The following is a 19,794-nucleotide window of genomic DNA, read 5'->3' as shown; positions in this document are numbered from 1 at the left end:
CCTGCAAGGACCAATCCTTTTGAACAGCCCCCTTCACCTTCCTGGGACCATGCCATGCCAGTGTCAAGCTCTTTAGGTAAGAACAACATTAGTGATGATTCCTTATGATCACGGATGGTGGGCAAGAGTTCTGCACGTGCTTGGCTCAGTTGTGGAGAACTGCTGGTAGCAGAAGCCTGGGTAACACTGACAGTGCCCCAAATGTCTTGCCTTTCAACACAAAGACTCCATTTTCCCTTCCTCATGCTTTTCATGCAATTTTTCTTCCCATCCCTTAATACAGCTCAGTGTAAAGGGTGAATGAATGGGTCCAGTGGTTTTACCTTAAACAGCTGAACTCCAATGCAGGCAAACATGAACTGCAGCAGAGTGGTGACAATCACAATGTTCCCGATGGTTCGGATGGCCACAAACACACACTGGACCACATGCTGCAAGTGGAAGAGAGGAACAAAAGTCACTTGTAGGATTGTTCTCAACTGTCCTGGCTGAGGGAGAAGCCCAAGAATAAAAATGCAAATAATAAGAAAAAATTATTTACCTAATACCCATTACCCAAGTCATGTCTCAGGAAAGGGACCAACCTCTTTCATTCCTTGCTGTACTTTTAGAAGCAGGCAGAAAGGGATAGAAAAGTACCAGAACTCAGCTCTCTGAAACTTCCCACATAGCTGGGCACCCACCAGCACATAGGAAGCAGTTTATCTAATACAGAGAGGTTGTGTTTAGGGTTGTGGGCCCATCTGTAACCCTAGAAAACCACATAATTTCACCTCTGTGCTGATGGGGCCGTTCAGCTCAAAAGCAGTGTGTCAGAAAAGGACCTGGCAAGCGTGGTGGACACAAAGTTGAATATGAGCCCTCACTACAAAGATGGCAAGTGGCATCCTGGGCTGCATTAGGCAAAGAACTTTTAGCAAGCTGAAAGAGGTGATTCTTCCTCTTTACTCAGCACTGGTGAGACTGTGCCTGTTGTACTGGGTCCAGTTCTGGCTCCTCAGTACAAGAGAACCATGGACATACTGGAGGAAGTCCAGCAAAGAGTCACAAAGATGACTTAAGGGATTGGAGCCTGTGTCCTGGGAGAAAAGGCTGAGAGAGCTGGGTCCGTTTGTCTAAGAGGAGGCTCGGGGGAACCTGGTCAATGTAGATAAATGGCTGAAGGGAGGATGCAGAGGAGGCAGAGCCAGGCTCTTTTCAGTGGCTCCCACTGACAGGACAACAGGCACAAACTGACACAGAGTAGGTTCATCTGAACATTGAGAAACACTTTTACTGTCAAGGTGACTGAGCATTGGAACAGGTTGTCCAGAGAAGTTGTAGAGTTTCTCTCCTTGGAGGTACTCTAAATCCTGGGCAATCTGTTCTCAGTGGCCCTGCTTGAGCAGGTCCCTTTCAACCTCAGCCATACTGTGATTCTGCTGAAACATTACTTGAGCCACTGCAAAAGTCCATGTAGCCTGAAATAACCTGAATTTATAGTTTATAGAATGCACTGGGACTTATCTAACCTTTAGTCCTTTGGCTCTGTTGATGGCCCTCAGGGGCCTAAGGACCCGCAGAACACGCAGGATCTTCACCACGTTAATGGCACTGGACCTGGAAGAAAGCGTTGGAAGGTTTGAGAGATACAGCAATGCAGGGAGTGTGCTGCAAGGGCAGGTCTTGGAATTCTGCACAGCCTTAGCCTGCCTGAGGTGTTTAGTTAACTCCTTGCCATGGCACTTCAGGGGTAAGGAAACCAATCTCTGATGTTATCTTCAGAGGTCCTGCTTCTTGTTCTGGCTTTCATCATCTCTGCTGGATTAATGACAGGGGAATGGAACATGGGCAAGGTATATTTTTAGAGCAGGGCAAATGGACTCCGTAGATACCCATGATACAGGAATTGTGCCAAGATGTAGTCATTACCAAGGCATTTTCAGGTAAGGCTCAAAGAAGCACTCCATTGAAATATTCATAGAAGAGTGAAAAATCCAGGAGACTCCAGCATTAAAGGTATATTATCCACTCGGATTTTGATCCTACAGTGTGTTTGGCCCCTGAACCCACAAATAATTTAAGTGTGTGCATAAATTTAAGGATGTGAAAACTCCCGCTGAATTGATGAGGATGACTTTTGTGCTCACTTTTAAGTACTGAACACAACTATCTATTGCAGCAGAGCTCTCTGCACCTTCCAAGACTGAAACCCTGACTGAGAATCTTCCTGGTGCTCAATGACATCATGTTCTATTGATTCTGGGAACAGTTTCTATGTTAACATACCAAGAGTCTGAATTAGGTCTGTAAGAAAGAAACAGCAGGTCAAAAAAAGAACTGTGCCATTCTTAAGACCTTGACTGAAAGCCCAGTGGATCTTACAAATTCTCCTGCTTGACTTAGTGTGCAACATGGGCGAGCTGCTAACCTGTAATGGTAACAACTGGGAGCTTGCTTCTTATCAGATGTGAAACTAATTAGGAAACTTCCTACCCAACACATAGTTGGGTAAATCTGTAAACTTATTAAGCAAATTAACAGATGAACCAAAAGAAAACTGCATGACAGAAACAGATCAGCCACCACCACTCTGAATATTCTCACAAAACTGTTCAAGTGCTTGGTGGCCTTCCATTGACTAAGACTCACAACATCCTAGGAAGTAGGACAACATTATCACCCCGTTTTCCAAAGAAGTTATGATAGGTCTAGGAGTGAACCGTAAGTCACCGAACTGTCCTGAACCGAAACAAAGGCCTTGGAACAAAGCTAAGTGTTGTGATTCCCAATACACCCATTCTTTGTTCTCATTTGCTCTTTCAGAAAGATTCCCCCTTCCAGGTCACCAGAGTAGCATTTCCCAGTTACTACCTCCTCTCTTGAGGTTGAATTTTAGTGGTCTTGAATCATCTGAGAAAAACACCTCATGAACACCTCAACAGGCTCATGAGGAAAATCTTACCCAGATGAGACAACGAGCCTGAGCCATCCCTCCCAGCCCAGCCCTACAACCACCCCCAAAAGCAGCCAGTTGGAAATAGCTCACTCACTGGATCCCAAAGGAGATGAGAGAAACGCTGACCACCAGCAGGTCTAAGATGTTGAAATAGTTCCTGCAGAAGGAGCCCTTGTGGAGGAAAGCCCCGTATGCGGTCATCTGCAGGGAGGCACACGGAGACACAAACACACTTTGCCATCAGCAGCTGCCCAGGAACCAAACCCACCTGGTGATGCTCAGAGTGTATAACTGGGGAGGGGACAGTATTTCTAACATGGCAGACAATTTACCCACAGACCCCAAAGGAGGTGAGCCCCCATGGAAAGAAAAGAGAGTGAAAAAGACAGCAAGATAACTATGAAAGGCCTAAATAAAGAAAGCGGGGAAAATATGCACTTTGAGTGCACTGAGTAAATAACATTTAGAATTAGCAAAGCAGCAGAATGACTGTTTGCAAAAACTACTCTTTGCAATCACATGCTTTTCCCTTTTTCTTCAGTGACAGAGGGCACTTGTATCATATAAAGGCCCCTTTAGCAAAATGGAGTAAAAAATATAAAATAAAACGGGCTCTCCTGTAATTCTTTTCAGTACTTAGACCAGCTGCAGTGGACAGTTGATCACTCTTCCCTTTGTGAAGGAAAACCAGAATCCCTTGGGATTTGATGCTTTAGAGCTGAACTGAAACGACAGGAGAAATTACTGCTCTCTTCAGCTTGCTCCTTCTGTTCAGCTCAATCCCATATCCCTTTTCCTACCCATCTTCATTCATTCTTACTCTAGATGGAGTTGCATTTTCCCCTTAGTTTTCCTGACAAAGCCCAAGGCTATATTCCTTGAAACAGAGTAATTTCTTTGTGGAGGTAATCATTATAATTAACCAGGCAGAGGGAGGGAAAATAGTTAAATGGTTTTGCAAGGGAGGCTCTGCCCTGCCAGGGTATGAAGGGTATTGAATACCTGCTGGCTTTGAGGAGGATGTCACAGCTCCAGAGCTGGATCAAGTGACAGTGTAAACAGAGAAGTTTAGACTGGTCTCAGTTACAGACTGGGGCTAAACGAGCCTGGCATAGTTCAGGAGGGTGAGGTGATGGAGTATTTGTACCACCTACCTTAGACTTGGTGAGTGATCTAATGCAGCTGCTTTGAAGAAACCCCATCCCCACAACTGCTAATGTTCCTTCCTTAGGAATTCTCATTCCCATCCAGGAATACAGGCTTCTAAGTCTGGTCCTCTGAACCTCATCTAAGCTACCCTCACCTGAGGCAGACACCATGAGACTGTTGCTCAGTGACGAGCTGTAGCCAGACTCCCAGCTGACAAGTGTGAACTGGAAAGTCGAACTGGAAAGTCAAACTGGAGTTTTCTGGCTCCTACCAGTAGCTCAGGGTGGCATATTGGCTGGAGGTTTCCAGCCTGTGGCAACTCTATTCAGAGCAGGGTGGAAGGGCACATGGTATATCAGATTATTTTCTTCACCAAACATCCATGACATCAGGGAACTGACTATCAATCAGACAGAAATTAGAGGGGGAGGAAGTATAAACTCTGGTCTTGGCTTAGAATTTATACTTATAGACACATTCAGCTGGGGAAGGGAGGAGGGGTTCTTGCCATAACAAAGGTGGTAAAGATGCCCTTTACTGGTTAGATTTTGTATGGCAATCTTGAAAGAAAGACACCATTGAAATCAGGAGGGGAAGCTCTGCTGAGTTTAGGTTCTATACAAACTGTGGTTCTCTCAAGCCTGTTGAGAGATTTTGTCATCTCAGAAGAGACTCTCAGGGCGTTTATAATCTATATTTGCCTCCTATCTGGAGCATTAAACAAGTTACAGCCTTTTAGGATGCCAATTAAAAAACCTTGGCAGTCACCTTGCCCATATTGACCCGAATGCAGGTGGTATTATCACCAACACGAGGGCACATGAAGCTGGTTTCTCTGCAGCCTTGAATATCCCATGGCCACTCATTCTTTTTCTTTTTTTTACCATTTACATTAACTTTGCTGTTCTGCAAAACATTGTGCCCAGTGCAAGGCAGCAGAGAAACATGCACCAAGAAACCAAGCTATTTGTGACTTAAACTTAGGGTCCTCACACTGCTCTCCCACTTGAACTTAGAGAATACCTGGGGATGTTGTCATAAATCACCCAAGTTGACAGGAGGACCTGGGGAAGGCTCAGGAACTCTGCAGGTACTCCCCTGATGAGAGCAGAGCAGCGGGCCAACAGGCTGGGTTACGCTCTGCTAACACTGAAGTCACCAGGAGAGTTACAGCTTCCTTCAGAGGGAGCAGAATTAGTGAGTCCAAACAGGTGCCTTGAGCTGTCCTTTCATTTTTCAATGTTGCTGTTGGGATGTTTTCCTTTTCTTGACAGGCCTTTTGGATCTGCCATGTGATCTGTGCACGTTCAGAGTTACTGTGTAAACACAGATGCAAACTGCACACAGGCTTAATGCCTACATCTCCCCGGAGAACATTATGGCTTTGGTAATTTCAAGGCATATCAAAAAAAGCACATTTCTCTACAAAAATATGCAGGGGCCACCCTGCTTGCCAGCCTTCCATGTAGATACTGTTATTAGGGTCTTGAGCTGCAAAGTTTGAGCAGCTCCAAGGCACTGCCTGCCAGCACTTAGAGCTAGCTTGCTGAGAAAAAAAACCCAGCTGCCAAGTGAACCTAGCATTTAGAAAGCCAGAACTTTGCTCAATTACTGTTATTTAAATTATTAGCCTACCAATTTGGGAAAATTAGAGTTAAGAACAAGGCAGCCTATTTTTGTTTTCTTCCAAGCTAAACCATTCTCCTGCGCATTCCCCTTGGTATTGAGCACATTCCTGGGAAACAGGAAGCTGGGTTTTGATGCAATAATTTTCGTTGGCAGCTACTGTCCTTGGTGTTTCAGTGGTTTGTACTCTTGGTTCTCTCTCTACACCTAAAAAGTGAGCTTTTGCACTGTGCTCCCTGCCTCCTACTTGGATGTGCAGCCTGTAAGCTCACAGAAGTTGTCAGCCACCCTTTGGGCTGGTTTCTGCAGAACAGAGACCTTCTCTTTGGGTGTAGCCTGTGTAAGAGGTGTGTGTATTCAGAGGTTCTTGCAGAGCAGAAAAGTCCTGTTTGGGAAAGACTGGCCAGGGTAGAGGGAGAAATTTATGAGGGAATGGCCTTTTTCTTGGTCCTCTCTTACATTTCCCACCATTGCACCCTTTTGTTGCAATTCCCCTGGAAAGCACTGTTTTGTTATAGGCCCTCAATTACAAGTTTGAATATCCAAATTTCCCAGGAGACTTTTTAAGCAACTACCGAAACGTCAAAATCAAAAGAAAAACAACCCTTGGAGCAGAGATAGTAATGGGGTTACAAAAAAAAAAAAAAAAAAAAAAAAAAAAAAAAAAAAGAAAAGAGAGAGGGAGAGAAAGAGCAAAAGAGAGAAAGAGTGAAAGAAAGAAAGAAAAGGAGAAAACAAGTGTATTTCTCAGATTGGTTACCTTAAGAATAATTTCTAATGTAAAGATACTAGTGAAGACATAGTCTGCATTGCCTAGGATCTGAAAAATAAGCACAATTGGGTTAGTGGTACTGAGCGTGACCCAGGAACAAACAGGAGTGTGTGTTAGCAACAGAGACTGGCAGAAAACTAGAAAGCTTGTGAACAAGTCATGGGAGAGAAGATGGGCACTTTACCTTCAGAGCAATTTCAATGGTGAAAATGACAGTAAAAACTATATCAAAATAAAAGAGAATCTGTAAAAACAAAAGGGGATAGGAGCGGGGAGGGTAGGTCAGTGACTGATCACTTGAATGGGAAATCACAGTTCAAAATTAAATACATATGTTCTTTTCACAAGGGAATGGGGATGACTCTATGGGGAATGGTTTTGTAACAATGTCCTGTTGAATGCAGTGAAGGTCCTGGCACAGTGGACAAGAAACACATTACATGAAATCTTTCCTGAGTTACAATCCCATGAGCACTACAGAGGCAAAGTAACTTTTTGGTTGCTACAGGATTTTTTTTTTTTCTTTTTTAAATCTCATCGAGAACATTCAAGGGTTTTCCCAAATAGGATTCCAAACTGAGAACACAAAGAAAGCCTGGTCTCTCAGTGGAAAACGTGAGATTCCTTCTTATTAGCTTCCATTCAGTCTTGTCCTGTGCCTCTCTCAAAGGAAGAAAAGCGAACTGCAAATTCATACTCTAGCTATTCTTTCTTTCTCTATCCCGAATTGCTCTGGATTAGGATGAATAACAAAGACCCTGCCAATTGACCAGAATCTCAGCACTTGTATTGCAACCAGAATTTGGTCATTTGCTAAAGGTGCCTAACTAGATCTCGAATCTTTCTATTTGCATCCCGAATAACAAGCCCCCATTCCCAGGAACATAGACCTGGGGATGGAGATATCCATGGCATGCACAGCAGACCACAGACAGTGCCCCTGGGGCATCACAGGAGGCAGTGAGAAGTCTGGAAGTGTAAAGGACCTTTCAAAGTATCAGCATCAAGGACAGGAATGTCCTTCACTGCCAATCAGTTGGCATCCCACACTAAGTGGGAACTTTCTCCTTGACTTATGGGACCAGAATTGAGCTCTCTTTGTTTCCAATATATTTCAACATCCCAGGCCACTTTAGTGCTGCCTACACTACAAATGTTGAATATCAAAAGCATCATGCCCATGGTCTACTGTTGTTTTACCATAATCAAGTTCTAAACCAGAAGGCCAGTAAGTGGAAGCTGTAGAAAACTGATAATTTATGAAATTTAGACCTTTGCTGCTAAAACATTAACCAACATAAAACAGGAAACTGCCTTCTCCCATCCCACAGGCGTTTATTGTATCTTAGTGCCTGTATCCTCACTCAGATTTATAAGTGGCTAAATTCTTAGAGCTTGGTATGCAGTGGGGCAGCTACTGCAAATTCCAGGGTCATTTTACATTGCACTATTTAAGCATAATCCAAATCTGGACTGATTTACAGACACTGCACGTCAAATGGGGGGACGTATCACTTACTGCTACCATATAACTCAAAAGTCTTCAGGTCACTGCTCAATTTTTAATCCCAAATTCTTCTCAAGGCTGTCTTGGGCTCTATCAAGTTTTGCTGCTTAGAGAATTAAAAAAGGGCCACTTCAGGGGGACAGATCTCAATTTCAACCTATATTAATTTACATACATTATAACTGGAAATATCCTTTTGCCATGTTGCTTTGTAAGTCCTGACATTTGATTATTTTATCAATGGAATAATTTTATAATCAATAGGTCAGATTCATGGGTACTCTCTGGCTGCTTTGCATGACTCCACCAACATAAAGAAGCTGTAAACTTGATTAAATGAATGATTAAGCTGTACCTGTCACTGCTTTACCTCACCAGAGTGCTGCAAAGGAGCTAGAACACACTGGTGAATCTGCAGCTAGCAAAGATGCCCCTCACAGATGAAATAATGCCTAATGAAGATGGCCACGGCCCCACCTGTGCAGGAAGTTCCATTTCTCAGCTGGCATATTTATTATTATCTAAACATGAACTTCCTCTAGAATATATTAAAATGAAGGAGCACCTTGCCAAGGTGCAAACGGGAGAATATTGTGAGCACAGTCTTGGGACTTGTTTGGACTTCAAAGGCTGTTTGATCGGACTGGGCTGGCACTTCCAAACACTGCCTGAGCCCTGTGTGACACGAGAAAGACACAGCCTGCCCCAGGAAAGAAGCAGTCCAAGCCTCTTTGCTAGCCCTTGCTGGGCTCTGTCTTCCTGCTCTGGGATAGTCTGTGCCAGCAGCATCCCCAGTCTGCACGAGTCCTTGTGCACAGGCTCGTGCTGAGTGAAGGCAGAGGCAGCTTTGCTTTCAGCTTGCTTTCTTCCTTCTCCTCCCAGGCCTCCGTGTGGGCACAGGGGAGGACACAATCCTACTGTTCTACTGTCACAGTGCAAAGGCAGGCCACTTTTGCAACCCACACATCTTGTCAGTGTCCCCTTGTATGATACTTTTAAACATCTGTACCTGCAAAAATTAAACACAGATTTTCATGCAGCACCAGTGGCTTCAAATACACAAAACAATGCTTTGCCTCAAACCTTCAGCTCTTTAATCCAGGACAATCTGCTCTGACTCTTTTTTTTTCCCCTCTCATTTAAATCTCTCTGCTACAGACTCTGAGACAGTTTCTGTGGCATGTCAGGAGCCCATCTGCCAGCTGACATGCTGCAGCACTGATACATATTGGCATTCAGTTATCCCTACGTGGTGGGCACACTCATTTGTGCACAAGTGGGTTATTGGTGGCACAGGTTTGACTGGATTATTTAGCATCCTCCTTCAGGACAAAATGCAAAGCCCCTCTGAGAAATTCTCAGGGATAAACTTCCATTAACACCTTCTCTGCATGCACATATGTATTCTAATGCATGCTCAGGCCAGGATACGTCAGGGAGCATTAAATTAAGGTTTTATTATTAAACAAGAAAAAACCATCCTACTCTTCAATCCTAGCAAACTCTTCAGGCATCAAGGCACCAAAATGCCACTGCGGACACCAGAAATCAGAGGTCTTGCATATGTCTGCTGACCCTTCATTTTTCTGCCATGACCCCTGACTAATGGCACAACCACTGGCAAAGTTAAGGGAGCACTGAACATTTCAAAAGGTCAGGAAAGAGGGTGAGAATGTATCTCTGTGCTGAATGCATTCCTCTTCTCCCCTCAGGCAGGTAAGGAGATGAGCACAGCATATTTTTTGAGGGTTATCTCAAATTTGATGATAGCTTTGCAGCCTGTGTTCAAATAGTCTGATTCTAACCTGGATGACATCAATTTTCCTCAGAGTGACTGCATCAAACTCAAGAATGTTACTCCAAATTTACACCAGTGAGAATAAAATAGAAATCAGGCCCTGGGCTTTTTAGTTCAAAAGGCAGCATGTGGCAGCAGAACAAATGGTCCCACAGGAACCCGAAAATTCCTCAAAATTGAATTATCTGTATCCCAATCACTGTTTCTACAGCTCATTTCTAACGCTTTAATCCCAGGGAAGAACAATTTTGCTTCAGCCTCCTGTTCCTCCTTTCCCTGCACACACTTCTGAAGTGAACTAGAGGCCAAATCCTGCACTGACTCATGTTTCCTGCAAAACCTAATGATTTCACACGCAGCCTACAAAAGGCAGAAATCATGGAAGACAGGCACTCCCAAAGCCTCTGATGCAGCCTCTTCTGCCTTTCCTGGCTTCAGCTCATGATCTGTTCATACCACACTTGCAATACCCAGCGAGGGAAGGAGGATGTGAAGCATACTTGGTTCCTAAAGGAGAGGTGTCGCACGGGGTCCTCAGCTGCCAGGGAGATGCTGCTGAGCAAGATGAAAAATAGGATCAAGTTGGTGAAAATGTTATCGTTAACGATTCGATGGCAGTGGACACGAAACCTGCAAGAGAGAGGAGAGGCACGACTTTATCTCTCAAAGAACACCAAGACCTGGGAAATATTTCCCCCCTCCTCTTCTGCCAGCAGGACCAGAGGATTGCCCTGCAGAGCACCTTCCCTCTGCTCCAGCACAGGGACAACCTGTGCAGGGCAATGCTGGCTCTACACATCACGCAGGACTCACACTCGGTGTGTTTGGATGGAGAACAGTCACTCCCTCCTGACAGAGCTTTTTGTGATTTCCATGTGGTCTGAAACCTGCCAGCCCAGAACTATAGCCCTTGCTTTCATTTACAGAACCATTCCTGATTCATTTAGGAGCAAAGTAGCAGAAACAGGCTTTAGGGTGCCAGTGTCCTGAGCTGGGACTGGAGCGTCACTTCACAGGAGCTATGGGGGATCTACCTTGCTAACAGGGTACAGGCCTGGCCAAATGGATATAGGGCAGGCTGGCATCAGCAAATGACTTCTGAGAGACATCGTGCCATGCAGGTTGCGTGATGAACATAAGCCCACTTGCTGCTCTCAGTGGCAAACAAGCAGGTAAAGAAGGAGCAGTGTCCCATCAAACTTGCTTACTGGAGACCATTACACCACCTTCCATATGCTGGTAGCAGGCTGTGAGGAGTTAAACCCCATAATAGCTCTGTGCACAATTCTACAGGCACTTCATTAATCTATTTAGCTCTACTCTTGGCTGTTAGGGCTCCAAGTCCCTATTATAGCAATTTTACAGATGACTGCAGAGGTTAATTTAGTTCTCCAAATGACAGGGGGTGGGTGGCACAGCTAGCATTACAGCCCATGAGCCCCAGCCATCCTCAGTCCCTCCCTGTTACACATACCCAAGGAGGAGTGGCACAAGCTCTGCTGGGAGAAAACTGGCTCTGAATTAGCAGGCACAGCCCTGCCTTCCTCTGGGGCTGCGTTTGGAGGCTGAGTCCTTAGGAGAGATACTGGAATGCAGGGTGCTGCCCAGACCATTGGGCAGTGAGCTCATTGCTGCACCCTTGCAAAGACAAACTCACCCGTGTCCTACCAGCCCTGCGCCCACCCAGAGGTCCTGCACGTCTGTTTTGGACAGGCAGGTGTGACAATGTGAAGCTGCATTGCAGGAGCCCGTGGGAAAAGAGTGAGGGAAGAATTGCTCTTCCCAGGCTCCCCTCAGAGCTATGGACTCTCCTCCTCCTCCTCTCATTTCTTCTTTGATGTGCAGCAGTGAGCAGAGACACATGAACTCCCTGCTGGGAGTGGATTTTGAGCAGCCCTTAGGACAGGAAGCTGCTACCTCCCACTTGATGGATTGCATGGTGGGTCTCCTGCAATTTGGACCTGAATATGATGGGGAATTCCAGCTACTCGCCTCTGCCTCCCTTACTTCTGAAGTTTTCATGACTTGTCTCTTCAATCAGCCTTGCACGTGCCGTGGGCTCCCATTGAATATTTTCATGGCACTCCCTACAGTTGTGGTTTCCTGAGGATTTCATGCCTTAAAGGAGATAGGGTCAAAGGAACCTTCTGGTATGAACTGCTGAAAGGGAGCTCTGCACCTCGTAACTATTGGGGCCCAACGTGAAAGGGGTACCTGCTCTTCACCTCCTTCTTCTGGCTAACCAATCTTTTAAATACCTGTTGTTAGGACTGAAGATGAAAAAAGCACTGGCATCAGGCATGGGCACAGCCTTTTCCTTGAGGTGGAGCTCAGACATCGGGCGAGGTCGAGGGCCAACAGGCATCTCTGGTTCTTCCTCATCTTCCTCTGCTGCAAGGAGCATTTTTGTCTTTTAATGCACAATACAACCCATTCTGAAGCGCTGGGGCATTTGTCTCTGTCATAACTAGAGCTAAAAGCTAAGGACCATTAAAACAGGATGCTGAAAGCTTGAGGCTCCTTGCCCTTCCTTCCTTCGAGGCAGTGCCCTTTACCCAGGGCTCACCCTGGCAGACATTGATCTCGCCTCTCTGTAAAACCATTAGTGCTGGAAAACCTACGATATTCCCACAACACTCTCCTCAGATGCTTCACAGTCCCTTCTGCAAAAAACAAATGAAAAGGCTACTTCTAATGACTCATTTGAATCTTTCTTGCTGTGGTCTAGATCCATTTTCTGTTTTCTTATTTTCCATGGACACAGAAAATTAAAAATCGCCTTCCTCTAGCAGAAAGCTTTTGCACACTTGAGGACCACTATTATGCCTCTGGGACAATATCTGGTTCCTAGAGCAAAACAGCAGCAGCCTTTCCTGAGGTGCTGTGTCCCCCAGGTCTCTGATTATTCTTCCTCCTTGCTTCCAGATTATCTGCAGGATTAACCTGCAGCTGAGGTTTCACTGCTGCAGAGGAGGGCTAGATTACTTCTTATATCTTGTAATACTATCTTCCTGTTAAACATCCTCCTTGGAGATGTTTCATTATACTCTGGCATTAATTTGCCATCAGTGTCTGATATGCACAAAGCACAGATTATTTACCACAGAGCAACAGTCTGGTCTGTCACTCCCTCCTCTGCACTCCTGCTGCTCACTGTTCCCAAAAGGGGCACTTAGACTTCATCCTTACTGAAGGGCATTTTTTTTTTTTTTTATTCTGACCAGTCCTCCAGTTCTTCAAGATTGTTTTTCTCTATTTGTGAGGATCTCCATGGAGCTGCTGCCACATCTGGAACCATGCTTGGACAAGCACATGTATGCCCCAGAACAAACAGTGAGCATATGCACACTGACTTACACTGATCAGAAAGCCTTAAAATTGTCCCCTTTTAAAATTTAGTGGGGGGAAGATTAGAAAGATGAGAGGCTGAGACCCTTGAACCTGACACTTAAGGAGTACATCTCCAGGCAGATCAGTGAGCAACCCCAAGACAGAAAATGAGAGATGAAGGCTAAGTGCTACGTGAAAGAGAAGCTTCCACCTTTGAGGATTTCTTCTACCTGCTGAAGTCAGATGTTGTTTTGTAAATGACATGATAGGATTTTGCTATTTCAAAGATCCCAATCCTTTCACTTAATCAACAAGACAGGAAAAATCTTTAAGAAAGGAGCCTGACAAGTTAGATAAAACTGATTCATCTTCCAGGCACTGCAAAGGAGGAAACTCTAATTGAAAGGTTCATCTTGAGTCCATAAAGAGAGATAATTTCCCGGAATGGTGTTCCTTTAGGGTGAGGTACTGTACTTGATCTGGTTACAGGACACATCAGAAAGAACAGATGAATCAGCACAGATCCTGATCTAGATACCAGAGAGAGGAGAAAAATGCCCTTTTCGAATGCAGGCCATTATTACATGCAAATAGGATTCTTTCTTTACACTTCCAGTACCAAGAGTTCAGCTCAAATTCGCTTGATAGATCATTGCATAAATGTTTGAGCTGGTACATGGAGTCTGTACTTTTTAAGTCAATCTGTTTTTTAACAGCTCAATTTTATGTGTAATATACTTCATAATACTCTTTCTACAGGCTGTGTTAGTTGAAGAAACATCTTTCAGAACTACTTTTTTGCACAGGACTTGTAAAACAGGTGTTAATGTTAATACTCATGTTTATGTAATATAACCATATTTTGCACTTGCACCTTTAATCTGTAGATTTCAGAATAGGCTGACAAAGAGTGAGGTAAGCAAATTCTTTTTCTTAACAGGCCAGAAAACCAATGCCTGGGATCACGTGGGATATTTGAAGCTCTTACTTAAGAAGAGTATTCTGGGTCCCTGCTCTGTGCCTTCAATGTGAGATCATTCTTCTTTTATTTCTCAGAGGAATGCTTAAAATACACTTTTAAATAGGCATGGAACAATGCCTCTGGAAAATCGACACTCAGCAGAAGAATCAGCCCCATGAAGACCATAAAGAACATTGTTCCTCTCCTCTTCTTCTCATGTCTGCCATACAGCAAGAAATGTATTAATGACTCTGGGAACCAAATACCTTCAGACTGAAAAACACATTCAGTTCCTCTGCCATAGATAAAGAGTAATGTTCTACTTTTCACTTAGAGTTTAGGACACAGAAGAAAGGAAACATTGAGGGCCAAATTCACAAAGAAGAACGTGATTCCAGCCTCATCCCAGGTCACCACCCATGCTATCTGCCTCCATATAGAAGCAGCACAGCTGCTCACATTTGTAGAAGCAAATGTGCTTTGGCTGTGGGGACAAGCACAAACAGGCTACAGTGCAATATCAGTGAGAAATTCGATGATGGGGAGGTTTATTTTTCCTGTACAAAGACCAGAACTCTCGTATAAGGACATTATTTTGCTTCAAGCTCCCATGAATCATCCCAAGATTTACCTTCATTTGACATTCTGAATTCTTTGTCTATTTCTGTACTAGACTGCAAGACTAGCTCCCTGTCTTCCTGTAATAAACATATCATCATAATAATCCTTCTAGTGTACACAAATCTCTGGGAGAACTAGTCTGTCCTTCTGAAAAAGAGGCTAGGTGATCTGAGGAGCTGCAAGTGTTCTGGGGCCAAGGAGCAACACTGTGTGGCAAACAGAGTCAGGAGGGGTTATTGAGAAAACTGGCTGAAGGAGCAGAAACAAATCAGAGAAGGAGCAAGGTAGGTTAGGAAAGACCCTGCCTTGTTAGGAAAAACAAATGAAGTGACCAATCCAAATGGTTTCTGAACACTGAATTAGGGTGAATGATGTTTTCAGAGGATGGACAGTCATGGGAAGTGCCACAGGCACTGACAGCTTAAATCATAAAGAGGAAATAGGTAGAACCAACTGGCTGCATCTAGGAAGCAACAGGATGTTTCACTTAGAGCACAGCTGAAAATGGATCCGTGTGCAAGCTGCAGGAAAAGGTGCGCCCAGCTGGGCTGGATATGGCTGCACAGCATCTCCTGCAGCACAGCCAGACTGGTCAGCAACCAGCAGAAGGATTCTGGACTGCTCAGATGTCCACAAGGGAACTGGACGGGTGTATGGGTGGGGACTGGGAAATTCTTGCTTGCCAGTGCTGGGGGAAGCCTTGAGGACTTGCTTTCCAAAGCCAACTGCACGAGGCAGAGGTGACCTGTCACGTCAGCTCTGAGAGTGCCTTGGTGTTTCTGGGCTTGATCCAGCAGAGTGGAACAGATGACTGTGGTAAATCTGATCTAATAAGGGGTTTACAAAACCTTACTGCATCTGAGCCTTATGGTTGGCTTCCATGAGGTCCAAATGTGGATTTTGTGACCTGTTAGAGATCATCTTCACTCTTCACAAAGAATTGATAAACAATTCAGGGAACAGGCCTGTTTAGAAAAGGCATCAATGCCATACAATGGCAAGAGACCAGGATGGTGTCCCTTTGCATTTCTAGTAGGAGACAGGAGAAAACCTGATAATCCATTCAAATTTTAGGTTGTGTTCAAAAGTATGTTCAGCCAGGGACTGGCATCCCTAGGCAGCCATTAAAAATGTTTTCACTTAATTTTCCTCACTCTAACTCTATGCATGGCTGCACGACAAAAAAAATGTGGGTGTAGGTTTTTGTTACATAGTTCATTTGTAAGCTATTATTTCTAAGCTATCTACAGAAAGTAAATAAACCTCAATTCTATTAGCAGTAGACTTAAAATCGACATCCAGGTGACTGTTCCTTCACTTGAAAAAAAGGTAATGGTCTGCAAATGCAAGCCAGCTGAGAAACAGAAACAAAACTGTATCAAGCTGTTTTAATCTGTGCTTCTTACTAAAGACTCCCACAAACCCCTTAGCAACTGGGGATGTGTGTCCAGTAAGTGCCTGTGCCTACAGAGGTGATGGGAAGATTAAATCCAGAGTGATCTGCCTCAGGCAGAGCAAAAGCAGGACTGCACAGAGTTAGAACCACACCCTATTTGTGATAAACTGGCTATAAACATGGAAGAATACAAGTATAGCATGTGTGAGGGCTTCTTGGACTGACAATCAAATACAAGGAATGGTTTTCCATTTTGCTTCTCTGAAACCCTTGTCCATCTCCTCAAAATGAGCTCTTGTGTCCTTTTTACCCTATCAAATCAACCTATTACCAGTCATTTATTTATCAGGAATTATGGAATAGAAGAGAAAGTGTTTTATGGCCTCTTATAGCCTGTTCCATAAGCACAGAAACACGGAAGAGCAGAGCAGGGAAGGATCACAAAAGGCCCCCTGGTTCATGCCTCTGCCAAGCCAGGTTCAGTTAATTATAATATCTAAGCCTTTTCTGGGAGACATTTTTCTGACCTGTCCTTAATGACATTCAGCAATGCTGGGCTTCCACAGCTGTCTCTGTGAACTTTTCCAGCCTCAGCATTAGAAAATTCTCTTTGCTGTGAATCTTAAATCTGTTACTTCATAGTGGAGATAATTCTCCTCCTACCTGTAGAAGTCTTCTTTGTATTTGAAGATGTTTCTCCTGCCTTTCCTAAGTCAAATGACCAAGGTTCATTCAATCTTAATTCTTGCTACCTACTAGCATTGTTTTCCCCATTCTCTTCTAGACTCCTTCAAATTCAGCCCTACTTCTCTTAACCAGAGCACCCAAAATGGGATATGATATTCCAGTGGAGATCTTATCAATGGTGAACACAGTAAAACAACAGCTTTGCTCTGATTCGCTTTCACTGACCAGTGAAAACAAACCCATAACTGGACAAAAGGGTCATTCTTTCTCTGTTTATAAATCTCACTACTTGCTTGCCTTTTCAAAGACAGCAAACTGTTGCTGGCATCTGTTGCGCTTGTGATCATAAGATGCAGATCCTTTTCTCAAGGACTGTTACCTAACTAGCTGTCACCTAAGATCCTTTATTTGTCAATTGTTTATTCCTGTCTATGTGTAGAGCCTGGCACTTCCAATTTCATTTAGACCATTTATCCAGGACCTCAGGAGCTCTTTGAATTCTAATGCTGCCCTCCAGCATGCTTCTTGTCCTTCCTAGCTTTGTGTCATCTACAAATGTAATAAGCATATTGCCTCTTCCATCACTCAGGTCATTAACAATGAACTGGACTGAACTCTAGACAGGCTTTTGGGTTGCACAAACTCACTTGGGCTACCACTGCTCTCCCCATAAAGAGTCTGATCATTTCTCTCCTGATCCTCTCGACCATATTTTTCTAGTCAGCTTATGAGAGCACTGTAAGAGACAGTCAGAAGCCTTACAAAAATAAAAGAATATGATATCTACTTCTTTTCTCCTGTCTACAAGTGTTTTCAGCTCCTTTTAGAAGAAAATGAGGGTGGTTTGATGTGATTAGCTCTTGGCAAAACTATGTTGGCTGCTAGTCATCTCCTTATCTTGCGGCCATATAGTTTGTTTAATCCTTTGTTCCAGCACTTTTCCAAGAATGGAAGCTGAACTGACTAGCTCCAATCCCAACCCCCATTCAGGATCTCTTGAGCACTGTCAAAAGTTCTAAGATTTCTTCAACCAATCTTTCAAGTATCTGAGAATGAAGTTAATTAGGCCCACCTGACTTGAAAACCAGCCTAATGCTACAGCTTGTTTCTCGAAATCCTAGGCTGAGATCTTATGCCATTAGACTTGTATTAAGGTCATGTCCTTTTTGATTAGTAAACAGTGCAAAAAGGCGTTCAGCACTTTCCCTTTCATGACTATCTGCTGTGAGACTCCCCTGACTGCTGAGGACTGAAAAAGCACACTGAAAACAGTGTCATATGTATATTTTCAAATAGGGAGATTTTTATACGATTTGATTCTCCGTAAAGCTCTGTGTTTTCCATTAAAGAGCTTCACAGAGAGCCCAGTCAAACATGACTGATCAGTATAGGGGCTGCAAAGGACCACGTCCACACCTGTGCAAACACAGGCAAGCACATCATGCTGCCCCATCATGAAGGCATTTCCAGCATACCTGCTACCACAATTTGTCTTTGTGTGCATTAGCAACTGGGGCTTCTGTTGAGTGAGGGCTAGAAGGAAGGAGATGTATACCTGGTGCTTCTGTTGTGGGATAAGGGCTCTTTTCTTCGTTTTCGTTGGGCTGATAATCATCCACATTGATCTGACAGAAATGGAAGGAGAAGCATCAAAGACCTTGTCTGATAAAGCAGAGAGTTTTCATTCCCTTAGAAACCCAAGCTGTTCATGCCATCACTGCACAGAGAGCGCTGGCTGCCAGCAGACCTTACCTTGGTAGCAGGTGGGGATTCTCCATCAGCAGTGATCGATTTCAGCTCAATTTTCTCCTCCTTTGTCTCTTCCTCCACAGCTGTTTTTTCCATCTCCTGTTTCTTTTCAGGACTAGCAGTCCTAGCAATTTTACAAGATAAAAACCGAAGAGTTACAAAGGTGGAAAGCTGCTTCCCTTTCAGGAACTTCATGTAGTACAGCACACAGCATGAGAACAATCAGCTGGCTGGAATCTCCATTCTGAGTTCAGCTTCCATACCAGTGGCTCCACCTTGTCCTCATCTGCAGGCAAAGGCAGAGGCTCTGATCTATTTTTATTTAGTGTCCCTTATTTTGCAGCTTTCTCAATGGCCTGTGTTTGTGTGTGTGTTTGTGCAAATGCATATTTTAGGTCTGTCAGCAGAGATCTCTTTGTTCACCCAATGACAAAGGACCATTTTCAACCCATATCTTGCAAACTTCCAACTACGTTGCCTACAAAAGTTTTGCCCCTCACTGCACCCTTAGAGGGAGGGAAATCTGCTGAGTTGCATGCAGGATGAAGCAGAAAGATGTACACAAGAGATCCCCTCCAAGCAGCCTGGAAGACAGTGAATAGAAATAACCAGAGAGGAGAGGCTTCCCTGCTGCTGGCAGCTGGGAATGACAGAGAAGCTTCGTCTCATCCAGCTTGTGCCCCTAAGTGTCTGCAGAAACACTAAAAGAACTGGCAAGAGAAGAACAGCATGTGGCATCAAAAGAAAAAGAAGCTGCTAAATCTCATCATGGGAATGACAGAAAATATGCCTCGTGGCCCAAAACAGTCAGAACATAGTAGGGAGATTCAAATGGGATTGACACCATTTCACACTCAGTCTCTGCTGCTGCTCTGAAAGCTCATCAGTAACCCAGACTTCCTTTCCTCTGCTCACATCACTGCAGCTGGGGGGACTCCCAGCTCACAACACTTTCTTTTCTTATGGTTAGAATTCCTTTGCATAAAAATTTATATATATATAATTCCATCTATAATCACATTAATCACATATGTAATCTATACACATACAGACAAGTTATATATATTACACACGTGTGTGTATAGACATCATATACATACATATATATATATGCTGTGTGTAATTACAGGAATGTGTGCAGATAGGTGTATGCAAATGGATTTACCTAGCTAGCTTTTTCCTTTCTTTTTCCTCTTCCTCCTCTTTCTGTGCAGATGTTAAACTCTCAGCATCAGCAAGGTTGTCCACAGCAATGGCCAA

The 19,794-nt window shown here is 44.0% G+C and overlaps 1 protein-coding gene across 1 annotated transcript in view; it reads right to left on the bottom strand.

The window, feature by feature from the left end:
• The window catches only part of CACNA1C (calcium voltage-gated channel subunit alpha1 C), a 470,627-nt gene that overhangs the window by 81,437 nt on the left and 369,396 nt on the right, over positions 1–19,794 (bottom strand). The window contains exons 16-25 of the mRNA XM_017726196.1: positions 19,700–19,794; positions 18,538–18,658; positions 18,341–18,410; positions 12,049–12,181; positions 10,291–10,420; positions 6,670–6,729; positions 6,474–6,533; positions 3,033–3,139; positions 1,512–1,599; positions 324–431 (exon numbers count right to left, since the gene is read on the bottom strand). The exon at positions 19,700–19,794 is cut by the window's right edge and continues 13 nt beyond it. Of these exons, the coding sequence (XP_017581685.1) occupies positions 324–431; positions 1,512–1,599; positions 3,033–3,139; positions 6,474–6,533; positions 6,670–6,729; positions 10,291–10,420; positions 12,049–12,181; positions 18,341–18,410; positions 18,538–18,658; positions 19,700–19,794 (972 nt within the window). The remainder of the gene's footprint in view (positions 1–323; positions 432–1,511; positions 1,600–3,032; positions 3,140–6,473; positions 6,534–6,669; positions 6,730–10,290; positions 10,421–12,048; positions 12,182–18,340; positions 18,411–18,537; positions 18,659–19,699) is intronic.

This window comes from Corvus brachyrhynchos, unplaced genomic scaffold (genome assembly GCF_000691975.1).
Source record: "Corvus brachyrhynchos isolate BGI_N302 unplaced genomic scaffold, ASM69197v1 scaffold191, whole genome shotgun sequence".
NCBI classification, from domain to species: domain Eukaryota; kingdom Metazoa; phylum Chordata; class Aves; order Passeriformes; family Corvidae; genus Corvus; species Corvus brachyrhynchos.
The sequence above is the reverse complement of the archived record's forward strand: the minus strand, read 5'-3'. Positions and strand labels throughout refer to the sequence as shown.